The 17547-nt window shown below is 38.2% G+C and overlaps 1 protein-coding gene across 5 annotated transcripts in view; it reads left to right on the forward strand.

Annotated features, from left to right (window-relative positions):
• Positions 1–17547, forward strand: part of LOC117394422 (band 4.1-like protein 4B) — a 189765-nt gene that overhangs the window by 41623 nt on the left and 130595 nt on the right. For all 5 annotated transcript variants that reach the window (XM_059012940.1, XM_059012939.1, XM_059012941.1 and 2 more), the window contains exon 2: positions 9303–9407. In XM_059012940.1, the coding sequence (XP_058868923.1) occupies positions 9303–9407 (105 nt within the window). The remainder of the gene's footprint in view (positions 1–9302; positions 9408–17547) is intronic.

A 17547-nucleotide genomic window follows, 5' to 3' on the forward strand; every position in this document is an offset into this window, starting at 1 on the left:
TGTATTTGAGAAGGGACGGCAACCTGCAGGGATGTTTTAGATTTCAAAAAGCATTTATGACCCGTAGAGCTTGTTTTATTAATACATCTATACGAGTACTTTAGACTTTTGTACAACCTTCACCAAAGCTCATACTCACAAATAATCATAACTCAATGGTGTTCGGACACACAGGGTTTTTTGTTTTGTTTCTTTTTGGTTTACGCTTCCCAATCTAATTCTAATTCTTGATTATGGCTAATATATCGGTTGTTTCCTGGAATCTGAGCAGACTAAACATTCCAAATAAACGTGTTAAATGTTTGGATACATTACATAGAAAAAAGGTTGATATTGCCTTAGTACAAGAGACACGCTTACGAGATTCTGATGTACGCAGAATGCAAAACAAATACTATAAACTAGCCGCAGCCTCATGTTCTACAACAAAATCGAAAGGTGTGCTTGTTTTAGCACAGACATAATCTTCAGTTAACAATAGGAAAAACCGGCAAAGACGGAACCGGTAGATTAGTATATACTTGCAGGGTACTTTTGACACTGATTTATTCCCTTATATAACCGGAGAATTACTTGCACTAGTAGTCGGTGCTGATATGAATGCAGTGTTTGACACTTCGTTAGCTAGATCGGGTTACAACTTTTGTAGCTCACAAACAAATGCAGCCAGCGCATTGGAACATTTCGCTCAAAATTTAAATATCCTGGATCTCTGGTGACTACAAAATCCCACAGCTAGAGGTTATACTTGCTTCTCAGCTAGACATAAAACACACTCCAGAATTGATTTATATTTTAGTTTGTCCTGAATTAGTTTGCAATGCCAATACAGTAAGCATACTTCCTGTAGTTCTTTCAGATCTCAATTCATTGCAATGTGAATTTCAATTTCAAGTACAACACAGAGAACTGTACGATGGCGATTTAACGTTACTACAAAACTCAGAAGGTTTTATACGGGTTAACAGTACAGCTTTTGCTTCTCACCTAAACAAAACAAGTCTTTAGAAAAATAATGATTTAGAAAAGCACTGTCACATACTGGAGTCTGCATTAAAATACAATTATACGCAGACAGGAGAAGACAATTTGCGAACAACTAGGGCTTAACTTAATGATTTGTTAGAACATAGAGCAGAATTGATTATGCATAGGGTCAGTCAGAAATATTATTTTCAAGGCAGTAGACCAAGTCGTTTTGTTAGCACTTCAATTAAAATAAAATAAAGCCAGTTCTTCTACTTAAGTTATTCGCAGGTGTCTGACCCTAAAGAAATTAACACAGCTCTTTGTTTGTTTCATTCTGACTTGTATACTTCTGCCTCCTCATTAAACACTGCAGCTTGCTCCTGCTTTTTACAAAATCTAGACCTCCCACAATTATCGACTGAAGAAGCTTCAGACCTGGGCAAGCCCATTTCTCTTGCTGAATTAAAATCTGCACTTCAGAGTGTAAAGAAAGGCAAAGCTCCAGGCATAGATGGTATTCCACCTGAATTACTAACATTTTGGGAATTGCTAGGACCAATTTTACTTGAAACACTGCAGTCGCTTATTCACTCCGATCAGACTGGTTTTATGAAGGGACGTCTTGCTTCGGATAATATGCGTCGTTTACTACATGTAATCAATGAAGCTACAAACTTGAACACTCCCTGTGCTGTACTATCTTTGGACGCGGAGAAAGCATTTGATTGGCTTAAATGGGACTATTTATGGTCGTACTAGAACGCTTTGGTCTAGGAGCAGATTTTATTAATATGATACATATTATGTATGCCAGCCCCTCTGCCATAGTATCGACTGGTAAAACTCACTCTGAAACCTTTACTTTTCATAGAGGTACCAGACAGGGCTGCCCACTTTCCCCACTTTTATTTGCTCTCTCTGGAACCCTTGGCACAGAATATTCATCAAAATATAATAACGTCCCCTATTGAATTTTTAAACCGTCAAAGCATGCCATTTCCCTGTATGCTGATTAGGGTTGTCACAGTATACCGGTTTTACGGTAAACCACAGTATAATCTGCCACGGTTTTGAAACCGCAACCATTTTTCTATACCATGGATTACCGAGTTCACACAGTTTAAGGTGATGTGGTCGTGGTTTTTTTTTTTTCACCGTTTGTCCATCGGTGAGCCACTGTGTTCATTAGAACTAACTAATGAACACTGACATCTCAACTTCTGAAAACTGCCATGCATGAGATTATCCTAGTAGGCTATTAAATAAGTAATATTTAATATAAACCGCCCTACTAAACAATGATCATTAGCAAATGTGAGTGACAGTAAATGAAACACAAATACTCAAATATCAGCAAGAACAAGGCACTCTAACTTTTCATCACTGCCTTCCAATTAATTTACCAAACCAAAGAAGTAACAGTAGCTATTATCTATCGTATCGGTCAAGAGAAACGCAGTAAACACACCAATGCAGAGAATCAAAAAGTCTGTATACCACTATATAACTAAGTCTAAAATGCTACAGGCATTTGAATTTTTATTTTAAACGGTATTGTAAAGATGTTGCCGTCTCCTCGAGTTGATAGTGTTGTAGGGATTTTGGTTTTAGTATTCAAAAGTTAATACAATTTTATTCCCATTGGAGGGGGGGAAAAGTCACCTAGCTGCCACTTAACTTTGTAACGGTGTCATACCCACCTTAACTTTTCTTCTTTCCTTTGTGTTCGTTGCTGTTTAACATACAGTCCAAAAATATATATATATATATATATATATATATATATATATATATATATATATATATATATATATATATATATATATATATTTGCAGGCGCCATCTTCTCATCATTAAGTTTTTCACTCTGCTGAGAGATCAGTGGGCAGGCACTGCATGTCTTAAAACTTACTTGATTGGCTATTGCTAGGTAATACTTTGCTTCTCTTAACTAATAGGATGCCGTCTAAACTGATAAAGATGAAGAGGGTATTCAGTTGCAGTGGTCACATCCTTACCCCTATCGTTCCAGACTGAGCCCAGAAAATGTTAATATTTTGGTGTTTCTCCAAAGTAATTTGAAATAAAAAAGCAGCATTATTTTGCTGAGCCTGTGTTACCTGGAGTGAACACTACTTCCAGTTAGTGCCTGATAGAACTGTAGTACCAGTGTGTTGCATTTGTTTTAAAACTTCAAATTTAAAGTCATTTTTCTTGTTAAATGACTTGACTTGAGCGTATTTCTTTAAATAGCCATTTAAAAACGGATTACAAAAAAATGACATTATACCATGGTACAACGATAACCGTGGTGTATTTTTTTATGGTTACCACACTGTGACATCTCTAATGCTGACGATATTCTGCTCTGTGTCACTGATATTCAACGCTCTTTCCCCTCAATTCTGTCAGCTTTTGGTGAATTTAGTGCCTGGTCTGGTTACAAGATTAATTTGGTCTAAGTCTGCCCTGTTACCCCTTAATCCTGCAGCTGGAAGGGTCCAATTGTCGTCAATCATTCATTCCTGTCAAAAAGCAGTTTACTTATTTGGCTATTAACATTTATCCCTCCCTACAAACAATTGTGAGAATTATTTGGGAACTTTACAAGAAGTTTGTGAAGACATACGCAGATGGACACATGCCCACCTCTACATGCACGGATCTCTACTGTTAAAATGAACATCCTCCCTCGTATTAACTTTGTAAGCTCCGTGATACCATTGCCACCTCCTTCACGTTATTGGGTTAAAATTGATTCTCTTATCAAGAAATTCATATGGGGGTATAATGGACCTCAGATTAAATATACTACACTACAATGAACCATATCAGATGGAGGTTTAGCAGTTCCAAATTTTAAATTCTATCATTTTAGCTTTTCAGATACGTTTCCTTAAAACCTGGCTGGACCCACTGTCTACTGTGCCCTGGTGAGCAGTCAAAGAAGCTTTAGTAACCCCTTATTCACAGGGTTTACGCCCCAAAAAAGCGCTTTACTTTATGGCCCTATTGTAGCTTACTCGATTGCAAGCTGTAAAGCATCTGGAAAGCATATGGGAATCAGAATTAAATGGCACCTACACTCTCCTATTTGACATAATAAATATATTTTGTCTGGTAGACAGCCTTTCTTCTCAATGTCATGGTCTAAAAAAGGTATCAATACCTTAAGTGATATATTTAATGGGGATGTTCTTCTCAGTTTCCAGGATTTATGTTCAATTTTTGATTTTCCTGGTTCATCTTTTTTTTTTCTATCTAAGAGTTGCCCTACGAGTTTATGGGGTTCCCCGGGGGTCCAAACTACAACTACACCCTATGCTAAAATGGATTTGCACAGGGGGCTCCTCTACGGGGACGGTCTCTGAGATTGATTTGCATTTACTTAAAGCCTCTTACTAGTCTTTGTCCTAAACTGCTTTATGGGAAAGAGATTTGGCTATAGTTGATAGACCAATTGAATGGGAAGCAGTTTGGAACAACACATTTGGAGTTTCAAAAAACCCTAATCCCTCTCATTTCAAGATTTGCCATAAATCTTATTTAACCCCCAGTAGAAGCTTCCTTATGGGTATTATTCTGAACTCACACTGTGGGCTTTGCTCTCTTTGTGTTCCTGGTACCTTATTACATGTTTTGTGGGAGTGCCCAGATGTTTTTGTGTTCTGGGATCGGGTGGCTTCCATTTTATTTAATCTGATCAGCAGGGATTTACCTTTTTGATACTTCATGATGACTCTGATCTTCATTTGTCTGAATGTAAAATTCGGCTGGCTGGTCAAATGGCAGCAAAAAAAAATTATAGTGCAACACTGGCTCCCCCCTCACCAGTTACCTTTGCGACAATGGCTGTTTAATTTTAAAGAGATTTATTTCTACAACCCGAATAAATAAAGCCAAATCATCCATGCTGGTAACATGGGGGAAGCAGCAGCTGAAGTATCCTTGCTGTTGGACTCTGCAACAATTTGAATGAGCTCTATGTGCGTTGGTTGTATACTGTATTTTTTCCCTTCTTTTTTTTGCTAGATCTATGGGTCCAGGGAAGTTGACAGGTTGCTAGGGGAGGTGGGAAGGGATTTATCATATGCTGTATGTTATTCGGTTCTGTATGTCAATCCCGAAGAACAAATGCAAATTTGATGTTAAAAATAAATTGTACAATATTAGAAGGTACTGAAGCGATGGAGGAAGGTGTTACAATAATACAGTACATAAGGTGAGAAAAGTAAGAAAAGAGAAATTCTGAAATAGAAAAAAGTGAAAAGCCTTTTTAAGTGTAGAGGGATAGAAAAGGCAGCAAACAGCAAAGAATGAAAGTGATGTCAATTAAACTAGGCAACAGAAGAAAACCTAGCAAAGCCAGAGCTAGAGAAATAAAAGGGAAAGAACAAAGCTAGTGACATGGCCTTGGGTTAGTCCTGAAATGTGTGTGCCAGCAGCATTTTCCAGCATTGTTGTTCATGCTGTTTAATGTACATAGAGGACAATAATACACACCATGTATTGCTTTTACCAACCCAGCTAGATCCTGCATCTGGCACATATTTGTTGTGATTGGTTGTCATTTAATCTAGGTAAGAACTAACGTTCTTTTCCACTAAACGCAGAGTTTCTGAAGTGAGGTGGTTTAAAATGACCAGTAATTCTGAAGCTGCAATTTCTGTCCCTTTTTTTGTACAGAGATTTTCCATTTACTAACTCAGTTCCCATAGTTTAAGAGGGACTAAACATTGCGGTTTCGCATCATTTCCAAAACCACCTCAGCGAATTGAGAATATTTAGTGGTTAAAAAGGGCAATTTTTGCTGGAATAGTTGGTATGGTAAATAATGATCGAAACAGAAATAACACTAAATAATGCTCGAGAACACACATTGTAGAATATTAAATGAGAAAAAAATGAAACGGTAAATAGTTTAAAACAACACTTCAATTCTCACAGAGTAGACGTGAGCTTGTTTTTAATGCCTCATCTATATTATAGCACCTCTCAAAGTCTAGGATGCCCGCTTTGATAGAACTGCTTACATCCTGTAAATAAAACTACTAATAGTAATACAGATAGACAAAGCTTTCTTCTGAAACTGTGCAGGGGAAATGGATGCCCTCTTCTGAGACAACAATCGCCTTTTCTTAGCTTCTCTGGTGAGATCTGACAGTAGTGTATGACTACATGCATGCAGTATAGTACAGTGGTGTAGTGGAATAAGAGGCACACGTTATGCTTGTTGAATATCTGACTGACCTTGCCCATTCAACTTAACAATTGGCATTAAATAAAAGTGAATCATCTATTCAATGCACTCAAGGAGCCACTTTACATTGTTATGCACAATATACTACAGTTGCATCAGTTAATGCTGAATACTGTAACTCTAGAGAAGTGCCTTGGAACACTCATAGTGAAAAAACCTCCCTCCTAATTGCCAATACTGCAATTCTACCTCATTGCCAATGATGTATCCACCCTAGGAGTTTCCTAATGAAATGCTGTGCTTCTATAAGGTCACAGCTTCAGGGCTGGGTTGTGCTGTAGCATCATGCCAGTGTTGTCTTGTGGCTGCTTGTGATTCACCTGCTGGGTGGATAATTGGAAGGACTTGAATCGGCAGTGGATTCGGAGAACCCTGCATGGTCATATCTCATCGCCTTAATGGTACAGTGCATACCATTGATTGCTGGAGACAAGCTGGGGAGTGGTGTTCTCTCAAGCTTAGGTTAGAATCTGCAACAGTTCGGTAGGTGTGTTATGGGAGACCAACTACAGAAGCAGAATGGTACAGCAGCTAAGACAATGGATAGCTTCAGATATGTACTGTGTGTCCACTTTGTTAGGCACTATCAGAAAATAAAGAAGTCTGAATACTGTGAGGCAAAAAACACAAGAACAGATCTTCAACAGGCGAAAAAAGGAGATAGTGCTGGTGATGCTAATGCAAATTACAAGTAAAATAAAATAAAAATTAACATTTTAGTATTGTGCTGAATGTGCGTCCGCCCGCCCCCCCCCCCCCCCCCCCACCCCCAGCTTTAAACCATTAGGAAACATATCTTGGTCTTCCAGACTGCATACTGTCACATTACCAGCTGTTACATTCTGTACGTCAATTAACCCAACACTGGCTCTGTTTTCTCGTTCATAAGCATATTGTGTAGTGCATTTAACACTACACCACGGATTGCTCTCCACCCTGATCATGTAAGCTAGATATTTATCTGGGTATATACTAGATTCCCCAAACACTGATGGGGTTGCTTTTTGGTAAACTTCCTAAGTATATGTGTGTGTGTGTGTGTGTGTGTGTGATCAATTTAAATTCAGATTTAACCGTTATCTGCAGTGAACGAACAGCAATGAGCCAGGAGGCACTGCTGAATCCCTAGGTTCATGTTGTTTACTGACAGTTTAGTATTTATCTGTTTTAAATCTCAATCCTTCCTGAGCTTTCATGCTATCCTACAGTACAAAGCTGAAAAGTGCATTTTCATTAACCTCACTGGGCCATGGGATAAACAAGGCATATATTACTGTATTGACAACAAGCTGTGATATTTGGAAGCTAAAAGTAATACTGTTTTAATCACTTTCATACTGTACTCCATTTCCCAGTGGCACGCTTAACACCACAGTGGTCTGTTAATTGCATTGCCTCAGGACTAAATTTGTATTAAAACTTTATTGTTCGTGAAGTGTAAAGTGTACATGTGTTTGGAAAGAATAATATCACAAGCGTGTCTGCAAAAGTTCAGTTTTAAGTTTAATTATCGTATAATTAAACTTGTGAATTCAACCTTGTTTTATTTAATTTGCTATTATCAGTTCTCTGCGAATAAGCATTAAAACATCTGAACAGCTTTCTTCGTCGAATTAGGAAGGAGTACAGGAGTATATTTTACTAGTACTCGGTGTAATTGACACATTTCTGTCACCTCTTTAATTTACTTAACTGTATGCCTATGGAAAATAACTGTTGCCCCTTTGTGACCAGTGGCCCAAAGGATGATAGGCGCTCCGTATAGTTGGAAGATAATAGGCAGGCACCAGGAGTGTAGACCAGACCCTGAACATGTTTTGTACCTTTGGGTCTTGCAAATAAAGCATTTAATTCCAGAATGCACTATACTTGTGATTGTCTGTCATTGAGCTTGCTGGACAAATGAGGGTTTACCCCCAGAAGACCTTGACATCTGCTTTTGGATCCAATTCCCATTATTATATACAGTATTATATTGTTGTGACAAATGCATCTTGACTGTACAGTACTGTATACTGCACAGAGTAGACCTTACCGTTTCAAGATGTATCCAGCAGTACATTTTGACTACATTTGGTATGCATTTCATGTGATCTTTTAGTAAAACCTTGAACAATTGTACCATATGTATACATATAGTTATTGATGGTACCAAAACCAAATGTAAATGATGAAATAAATTTGATGTGAGCAACTTTAGTACAGAATAAAACCCTGAACAGCTGTTAATGGTCAAAGCCCCTTTCATTTACTTGTATTTTTGAAGCTTTTATATTAAATGTGGTTCAGTGATTTGGGGATATGCATGTTAGTACAGGAACCTATTAACTGCAGGGCTGTTGTGCACCAGAATAACTGTGCGCATTTAGATTTACTAAAATATTAATTTGGACCTGTGCATTTAGGAAACCTTCTTTTTTTTTTTTTTTTTTTTTTTATTTAATTGCGTGAGCGGCATACTTGTGTAGACGAAGTGGTCGACGAGAATGTGTGCTGCTGCTGCCGATGACAATGAGATTAGTTTGAGATGAAAAGATCACGTTCAATGGCTAAGTGGGTCTTGTGTACTAGAGTAGGTCCTAGTGCATTAATGCTGATCAATGGGTGAAGGGAGAGAATTCAATTTTCATTGGCTATTTGGAAATTAAATGAAAAAGTGTGGTTTCTGTAACCAACATGATGCCATCTCGTGATTTTTTTTGGTGTTCTGAACCTCCTCCTGAACCAGTTTTTAACATAATCTTTATGTTGCATTCCCAAATGGCATAGGGTATTAAATGAAACCTTCCACGGCTTAAAAAAAAAAAAAAGATGACTATCAATGGAATAAGTTTAGTGGTGTTTCCGTTACATTAAGAAGGATATTGGACTGCTCAATGTGAGAATGTCACTAGTTATGATGAGAAGTTATAAAGGGGGCGGGCGGGCGGGGGGGTGGGGGAGGTGCATCTCCATGATGAATAAACAACTTTTGAAATGCAAACATTGTGCAGTGCCTGATGAAAGTAGAGTTTGATGTATAATCTTTTTGGGATTCAGACATTCCTAACTGGACTTTTGTTTTCTGTTTCAGAAAAATGCAGAGGGACAGGATCTCTTTGAACAAATTTTGTTCCATTTGGACTTGGTGGAAGTAGATTATTTTGGCTTACAATACATGGATGCAGAACAGGTTTCTGTAAGTATGCTTTTTTTCTTTAAAATTGTAACAAATCTATAGTCTTGCGCTCCGTCTTTCGGGTGAGACGTAGTTGTAAGTGACTCTGCAGCTGATGCATAATTCACACACCCTAGCCTTTGTAAGTCGCCTTGGATAAAGGTGTCTGCTAAATAAGCAAATAATAATAATAATATTTGGCTATATATTTGTTATTTTGTATCAATCATATTATTAGTTGCAGTATTTGTATTAAATTGGCATGCTTGGGTAGGTGCAGAATAAATACTGAGCAGTTTCTTTCAGCAGATACATGTCCTTGAAAGTGGGATTGTGGGTCAGGTATTCAGCCATAAACTGACAAAATTGTTTTGAGTGGATGTTTGATAGTCATCACATGCCCAGAGGGTGGAACATATCTGGGTTGTCTGACAACAGAAATAACCACAGGACTGGAGCAAAGAAGCAAGAGGCTCCTACCCACATCTCTCCTCTCTCCAGCCTGGTAGATCAGACAGGCTGTGCTTTGAGCAGCTCATTGCCACCCTGGCAGAGCCTCGGAGTGCCTGTGCTTGAGTATCAGTCCAGCCACTCGCTCTCAACCAGACGTGCATGTACTGTAAAATAAACAAGGAGTGGAAGCACGTTTATTCAGCCTGGACGTGACTCCTTCACCGCATACCGTTTCTATGGAGATGCAGCAGCCCAGAACAGCGCTGCTGAGGAAGCAACAGAGGAGCAAAGGCAGAAGCAATGCTTGATTTAATCACATCAATGAGTTTTATAATCAAGCTAGAAAAGTAAAACAAAAAAAACCTGCTGGTTTAAAGGGGGATGCATATATTTTTACAACATTTGCCCATTCAGGTTTGTCACTAGGATTAATCAATTAATTCATTATTAATTGTCATGGCTTTTATGCAAGAGCCTCAATCAAGCAGTAAAAATATGTCAAATGATTTGTTTTTGCATTACAAACCACTTTACTCAACCATAGCAAGGCTGCAAAACATTTTCCCTGCCTGATCGCTTCAGGAATGGCAGACAGTCTCTGACACGACATGGAATTCTACCATTTGATGCAATTACATACAGTACAGTTTATTTTTTATAAATTGTCAAGTTGTGCAAAAGGTACTGTACATGGAACATTTCATGTCATGAGCATTTATTCCCTAATATGCTTTCCAGCACATGAATTACTGATATTACTGAGTGCACTTGGTATCACAACATAGGGAAATTACAAAAAAAATAAATCAACCTATTTTAATTCCATGCATTTTTCTATAACTTCAAACATTCAATCATGAATTGTTAAATGTATTAAAAATGTATGTTCAAACTGGTCTTCCCTAGCTTTCTCGTTTTCATATCACAGAAGCCTGGGGCATGTAAAAAGTGTATTTTTACACTAGGTACTTAACAGTTGGAGAAAATGTCACTGTCCGGGTGAAATGACAAGGAAACTAGCAAGATTTTTAAACAAGATTTATTTTACATGGTATCTGCATAGTACCAGAGATCATGTTTTAAAATTAAAGTATGTAGGTTTCTTTTAATTCATGGGGGGACAAATATCCGAATATTCGAACAAATATTTTATGACATGTATTCGGATAAAAAAATCAGATGTTTGTATTCGCTGGATTGCGAGACAGTTTCAAAAATGACCAATGAAAAAGAGCTTGTGGCAGAGCAGGGCTCAGCCCTTAGAAATACTGGCAGGGAAGGAGTTAAATTCTCCTCCCTGCCCAGATTGATTGTGTCAGGTGGGAGCAATCAGTTAATTAATCATCCAATTAAGGACCCAGCCACCTGGCATAAAAGGAGGCCTCAGCCTCTCATTTTGGAGAGAGAGTTCTAGAAGAGAAGAAGTGTTTTTGTGTGTGCTGTGTTTTTTTGACCAGTGAAGGCAACGCCCAGCCTGGAAACTTTATTTGTAAGTTTTATTTTGTGTTTATTTTGTGTTTGAAACATTTTTGTTTGGCCCTCGTGCCTGTTTATTTTGTATTTTTGTTTATTAAAATACTTTATTTTGAACTTCTAAACTGTCTCTGAGTCTCAACCTCTGCCAATCCTGTCACATTTGGTGTAAGAAGTGGGATAACACCATCTTGAGACTCGGAGACAGTTTAGAAGTTCAAAATAAAGTTTTTTAATAAACAAAAATACAAAATACAAAATAATAAAAAAAAAAAGTTTGTTATTTGTGTTAATTTTTTTTTATTTGACTGCAAACTACCCGGGCGATGTTAAGCCTTTGTTGTTTGAGTTCTGCTGTTATTGGTCTCCTACTGATATCTGCTTGATTCCGGGATCAGACTTTTTTATTTTAATTATTATTATATTATTGAATCACGGGTACAGTACATCTATTTTTAGGTTATATACTGTATTATAGCATAGATTTTATTGAGCAAACATATTTTGATGTGCTTTGTTAGTAAGCAGTCATGTTGTGTGTTTTATATGGGTTGTCAAAAAGTGTTAAAAATGCAGTTGAAAGTTTTGAAGGTCCTTTTTATTAAGTGCTGCGTTTTTATAGTTAATTCCTCTGCTGCTCAATTGGCCGACAGGGATGGCTAAGTCGGCTAGGGTGTCCTCGGCTCACCGCGCACCAGTGACCCCTGTGGTCTGGCCGGGTGCCTGCGGGCTTGCCTGTAAGCTGTCCAGGGCTGCATTGTCCTCCGTCGCTGTAGCTCTGGGTGGCTGCATGGTGAGTCTGCAGTGTGTAAAAGAAGCGGGCGGATATTCAGCTGTTCGAAACTTTTATTCTTGGTATATTTGATTATCTTCGAATTTCCCACCCCTAACACACACAGATACCAACCACCACCTTGCCTGTAAGCTGTCCAGGGCTGCATTGTCCTCCGTCGCTCTAGCTCTGGGTGGCTGCATGGTGAGTCTGCAGTGTGTAAAAGAAGCGGGCGGATATTCAGCTGTTCGAAACTTTTATTCTTGGTATATTTGATTATCTTCGAATTTCCCACCCCTAACACACACAGATACCAACCACAATATCTGAACATTATTGTTTGTTTATTTAGCAGACATCTTTATCCAAGGCGACTTACAGAGAGTAAATGAAAATCCTGTGTTCGTCCAGCACTATTTTTAATACTACACTTTTGAGACTTATGTAATGAATGCTTATGTAGAGTATGCTTAGTGTGGGCAATATGTGGAGTTTTTTAGTTATCTACAATCACTTTAACCCTCCCCAATGCATGACTCTGTAACCAGAGATTTACATGTACAGTACAACGCCTATAGGGGTCCTCAAAGTCTGTGTGCTGATTCCTAAAGACGTAATGCACAACACATGTCGTCTTTTGGATGAATCTGTCCATTTTTTATATTCACATTTGAGTAGTCTAAAAATACCTTGCTTCATTTCTTTAGGGCACTCTGGCTTTTCAAAGTTAGCAAGATAGACATAATGGAAGAAGTCGACATGTCTCTTTGAATCTCAGAAATGCCAAGATTGTGTTGTGTAAGAATTAGGCTGCCTTGTGTCCATGGTGCTTGTGAAATGTAGATGGCGGCGGCTGCTGCTGCTGTGACACATTGATACAGACAGATCGGGATGAATCTGTTAGGTATTGAGGATGCTGAGGGGGGTTGCCTATGTTGCTGTAAATGAGACAAATATCCGAAGCTAACAAATTTGAATGTGTGCGTGTGGAGGAATAAATACAGAAGCAAACCACAGAGCAGAACTGCATTTTTATTGTTTTATGTTTTTAATTTAGTTTGGATTTGTATGGTACTGTATCACTTGCAATAAATAGATGTCTACAATGATTTATTTCTTCAATTTTGTTTGCAAAACTCCAAAAATGCTAATTCAAAAGTATTCATACCCTGACGAGGAAAATTAAATTAATAGCTAGTTGAGACACCTTTAGCAATAATAACCTCTTTTAAACAATTAGGATATTTGTCAATGAGCTTTTGGCATGATTCTTTAATAATCTTTAATCATTCTTCTGGGCTGTCACTCGATAAATTCATTTATGGGCATTAGTTGATTAATCGGTAGATTTAATCCGTGCACATTTTTAATAAAGGTAACAATCTTATAGCGGCTATCCTGCATAGTAATACTTAAAGCAATAGAATCTAAAAAAAAGAGCTGATTTTTATTTGTATTTATTTATTTATTTATGTATGTATTTATTTTTCTTACTAGCTCATTGTGATGTATTGTATCCCTATGCTTCTGCTCATCCAGTTGAACATCAATCCGGGTTTGTCCAAAAGTTTTGAGTGTTACAGTGGCTCATGTTTTTGTGCTAACTTTGATAGATATCCTAGATTGCTGTAACCAGTGCTGTTTCATATTTATTTTTTTTAACAATCTCCAATTTTTCTGAGAGTTCTTCTTGAAAATCGATTCGTAACCAAATCAACTACGATGTCTCTGTTGTCTTTCTAAATATTACTATATAGTTCTCAATAACGGTCTCTATAATATTTGCAATATCGTGCGAAATTCAGCTATTCTTACACCATGCACCCGAGCATATTTGCCCCGCCTCTGCTCACTAATGATTGGACAGCTGCAAAATCAGGGCAGATCTTTGACTTTCCCATTGGTTAAACTCACAAGACCTTCAACTGAAATGGAGAATACCTTCAACGGTATATGTCCTGCCTCTGCTCACTCATGATTGGACACCTGCATAACAAGGGACAGATCTTTTGACTCTTCTATTGGTTAAACCTACTCGAGACCAACTGTTTGTCGGGGTCATGTCGGGCATATCAGAATGTATGGCATAACGGTGTCTGTATAGCAAGGGGCTGTACTGAAATGTGCTGGACGTGAGAGTAACTTGCAGTATTAAAAGAATACATACTTGTGAACGCAGATCAGCTGTTTGGAAATACAAGGTTCTGTGGCAGGAGGGTTAATGCAGTTTGTACTGTAAAAAGGAAGATCATATACTGCCAGAAGCGCTGGCAAGATGAGCGTCAGATTGCAAACACAACTGCGGGGTCTTCTCACTCTTCTGGATCATGTTCCAAGATACCTCCCTCCTCTTGATGTACAGTCTACACAAGCACACCAAAGCTTGCCATTTTCTTAGAGCAACGAATAGGCTGCAAACGTGATTTATGTTTTCCAACCAGTAAGTAGCCTATCCTGTTCAGACGATGCAATTTAATGTATGTGTTACACATAACAAACTATTATGTAATTATTGGATAATTAAACATAAGACTTTTATTATTATTATTATTATTATTATTATTATTATTATTATTATTGGCTTAAATGCATGTTCCTAAATGCAGACGTTATGCTTGGTAATGATACTGTTAAGATTCATCTCATTCTCCGCCTGGTCTGAGACATGTGTTAATTATGGTGCTGGTAAGGGGTCAATAAACTGCACAACACAGATTTGAATCAGATTAATAATATGCTAATGAGGAAATTGGTCTCTAAGGGCACATTATTCTAATGTTGCAGTGAATTAAGTTTTTTGATGGTACATGGCGTTTATGCATCACTCCATGAAATGTCATGTTAAACACTATTACTGGCACAATAAAGGAGACTAAGATTAAGTTTTATGAATTTGGTCCAGAATGCCTTGTGTGGTTTAGGATTTCTTTTATCACCAGCAAAGCTGGGAACACAGTTTTTATATTCTGGACTGCACATCAATATTTAAGGTAAATCACATTCTGACCTCTCTATGACATTGAACTTTCAGCCACAGAAAGCAAAAAAAAAGATGAAGAGGCAGACCATTGATGGAGATACCCCAGGCTTAATGATTCTTATCCCTTTTTACTGATACTATTGGTTTACATAGAACATAAGGAACATTACAAACAAAAGGAGGCTGTTGGCTGATCAGTACTACCTCGTAGTTGATAGATCTAACGGTCAAGTCTCGCTGTGCAAAAAAAATTCTTAAAACACCATTTTACAAGTTTCAGTATAGTCTCTGTGTGTTATATCCAGGTTGCAGCTTGCGGCATACAAAATAATAGTTTTCTGTAGTATTATACAATTTATTTTGATGAGGTGCGTGTTATACAGTAGTACAAGGGATGCAACCCAGGGCATGTCAGTCATGTCTTGATATTTTGGTATATGCATTAAGGACATGTTGAGTTGACTGTAATAGTGGCCTGTTGTTTTCAGGAAAGTTGTTCTTCCTAAACCTCTGTACAGCTCTGCAGTGTTGATCAGGTACAAAATTGTAGTTGCTGCTTTTATATTCCTGCCGTTACTCAGCAACCTAAAAAAAAAAAAAAACCTTATGGCTCACTGCAGTTGTAGATCTCTGATTAGAGATTCAAACTCTTCAGAACGTATTATTTCATACTGGGAAGAAAGCCACCCAGTGTGTGGTTTCAAGACACTCGTCTACTGCTGCTAATTGGAACCCCGTCTCCCATGCTGTGCTCTGGAGGTGACATTGTGGTGGACAGCCAGACACAGTGAAAGCTAAACTAACTGGCCATATTTGTGCTTTTGTCTTTCACTTCTATTGAAATAAATAAAATCTGTAATTTACTGGCTAGTAAGAAGGTGGGATATATTCAAGGCTTTCTATTTAACTTACCCTTAACTCGAAAGCTACTTGTATATCAAGGCTCGAAGTTAACATATATTTGGTAGCCCTTTGCTACCCAAAACTCTTAATTTGCGACTTTTTCTTTATGCAGTAGCATTTTTCTGATACCTTACGCTGCAGTTTATATGACCGACCCTGAGTGAACAACTACATATTTATCGGCGTTAGTTTTTTTTATATTTTTAACTACTAGAAAGAGGATGAGTTTTACTTCAGGCACAACTGTGAAAACTTTTATCAGCGATGAGAAGGAAATGGGAGTGATCACTGCCATGTACCCCTATGCTCCGCTTCAGCATGTTACAATTGATCAGTAAGTTTTCATGCATTTCCCGTGCACAAAGAGACGAGAAATGTGGCTTACAGATATTCAAAGACAGAAATTCACAGTCACTAAACACACCAAAGACTGCAGTCTGCATTTTGTTAAAGACCTAATTGAACCAACACAAGGAGGCTGTGGGAGGCTGCATCAAGGCACCGTTCCAGTTCTGCTTGACTGGAATCAGTACTCCTTGACAGCCCAAGGCTCGGTGTGTGGGACCAAAGAGAAAAGCCAGTACAGTCCAGAAGAAATGGACTGTACTTCTGCAGTGCCACGATTATTGATTGAAGCCCGAGCCATCAGTCATTTCTAAAAATGAGTTGTCAAATGAGATCAAGATTTTAAAGCTCAAGCTAGAAGAGCTAGCCCCGAGTCAAAGTTTTGGTCTCCAAAGGTTTGCAGGCTCCGAGTCCATCTGATTGTACACACGGTTAGTATTATTCACTTAATGTAAGCAAAAACTATTTTGTATTAATTTAGAGTTTATATGTTTATATAATGTACTGCACGTTCTTGATCAAGTATGTTTATATGCACACATTTGTGTACTGGGCATTTGGCAATTTAAATTCATAGCTTGCAAATATTTACAAATGCTCATAGAAGATTTTTTTTTTTTTAATGATGTTGTGATTTTGTACAATTTTGTAGTATACAAAACAGAATTGCAAGCTACTGTACAAGAACTGAAACTCTGAACACCCTACTATTAAACTGTGCGGCTTCTGATTTCCATTACACTGGCAGTAGATGTTAAAACTTCATGCTGATTTGAACTCGGCTCTCGCCAAGATAAGCACCAACTAAGACGTAGCTTTACAGTAAACTCCTACCAAGAGGTTTAGGTTCTGTGGTGATGGGAGAACATCATATGTTGACCTGATGAGGAAACTGATCCTGCTCTGTTCCATTGACCATAGGTCTTGCCAGCCAATCTTGCGTTGTTCCCCACACTCCCATCTCATCCATTCTCCCTGCTTGGCCTGGGAAATGGCCTTTATACACCTCATCCTCTCCTCCTGCTTTTGCACCTCGTTTGACTGCCAGCTTCCTCCTTTGAGCTGGGGCTGCCTTGTGCCATGTAGGAGGAGCTGAACTGAAACCAAGACCCCCTCTTCCATGCTGAACTTGCCCCATGATATCACCAATTCGAAGGGCAGCCTTTGCATCTTACACAGCTTTCTTTGCCGCCCACTTTCTTCCAGTTTTCAACACAGGTGCTGCCTCCCTTACG

This window comes from Acipenser ruthenus, chromosome 3 (genome assembly GCF_902713425.1).
Source record: "Acipenser ruthenus chromosome 3, fAciRut3.2 maternal haplotype, whole genome shotgun sequence".
NCBI lineage: Eukaryota > Metazoa > Chordata > Actinopteri > Acipenseriformes > Acipenseridae > Acipenser > Acipenser ruthenus.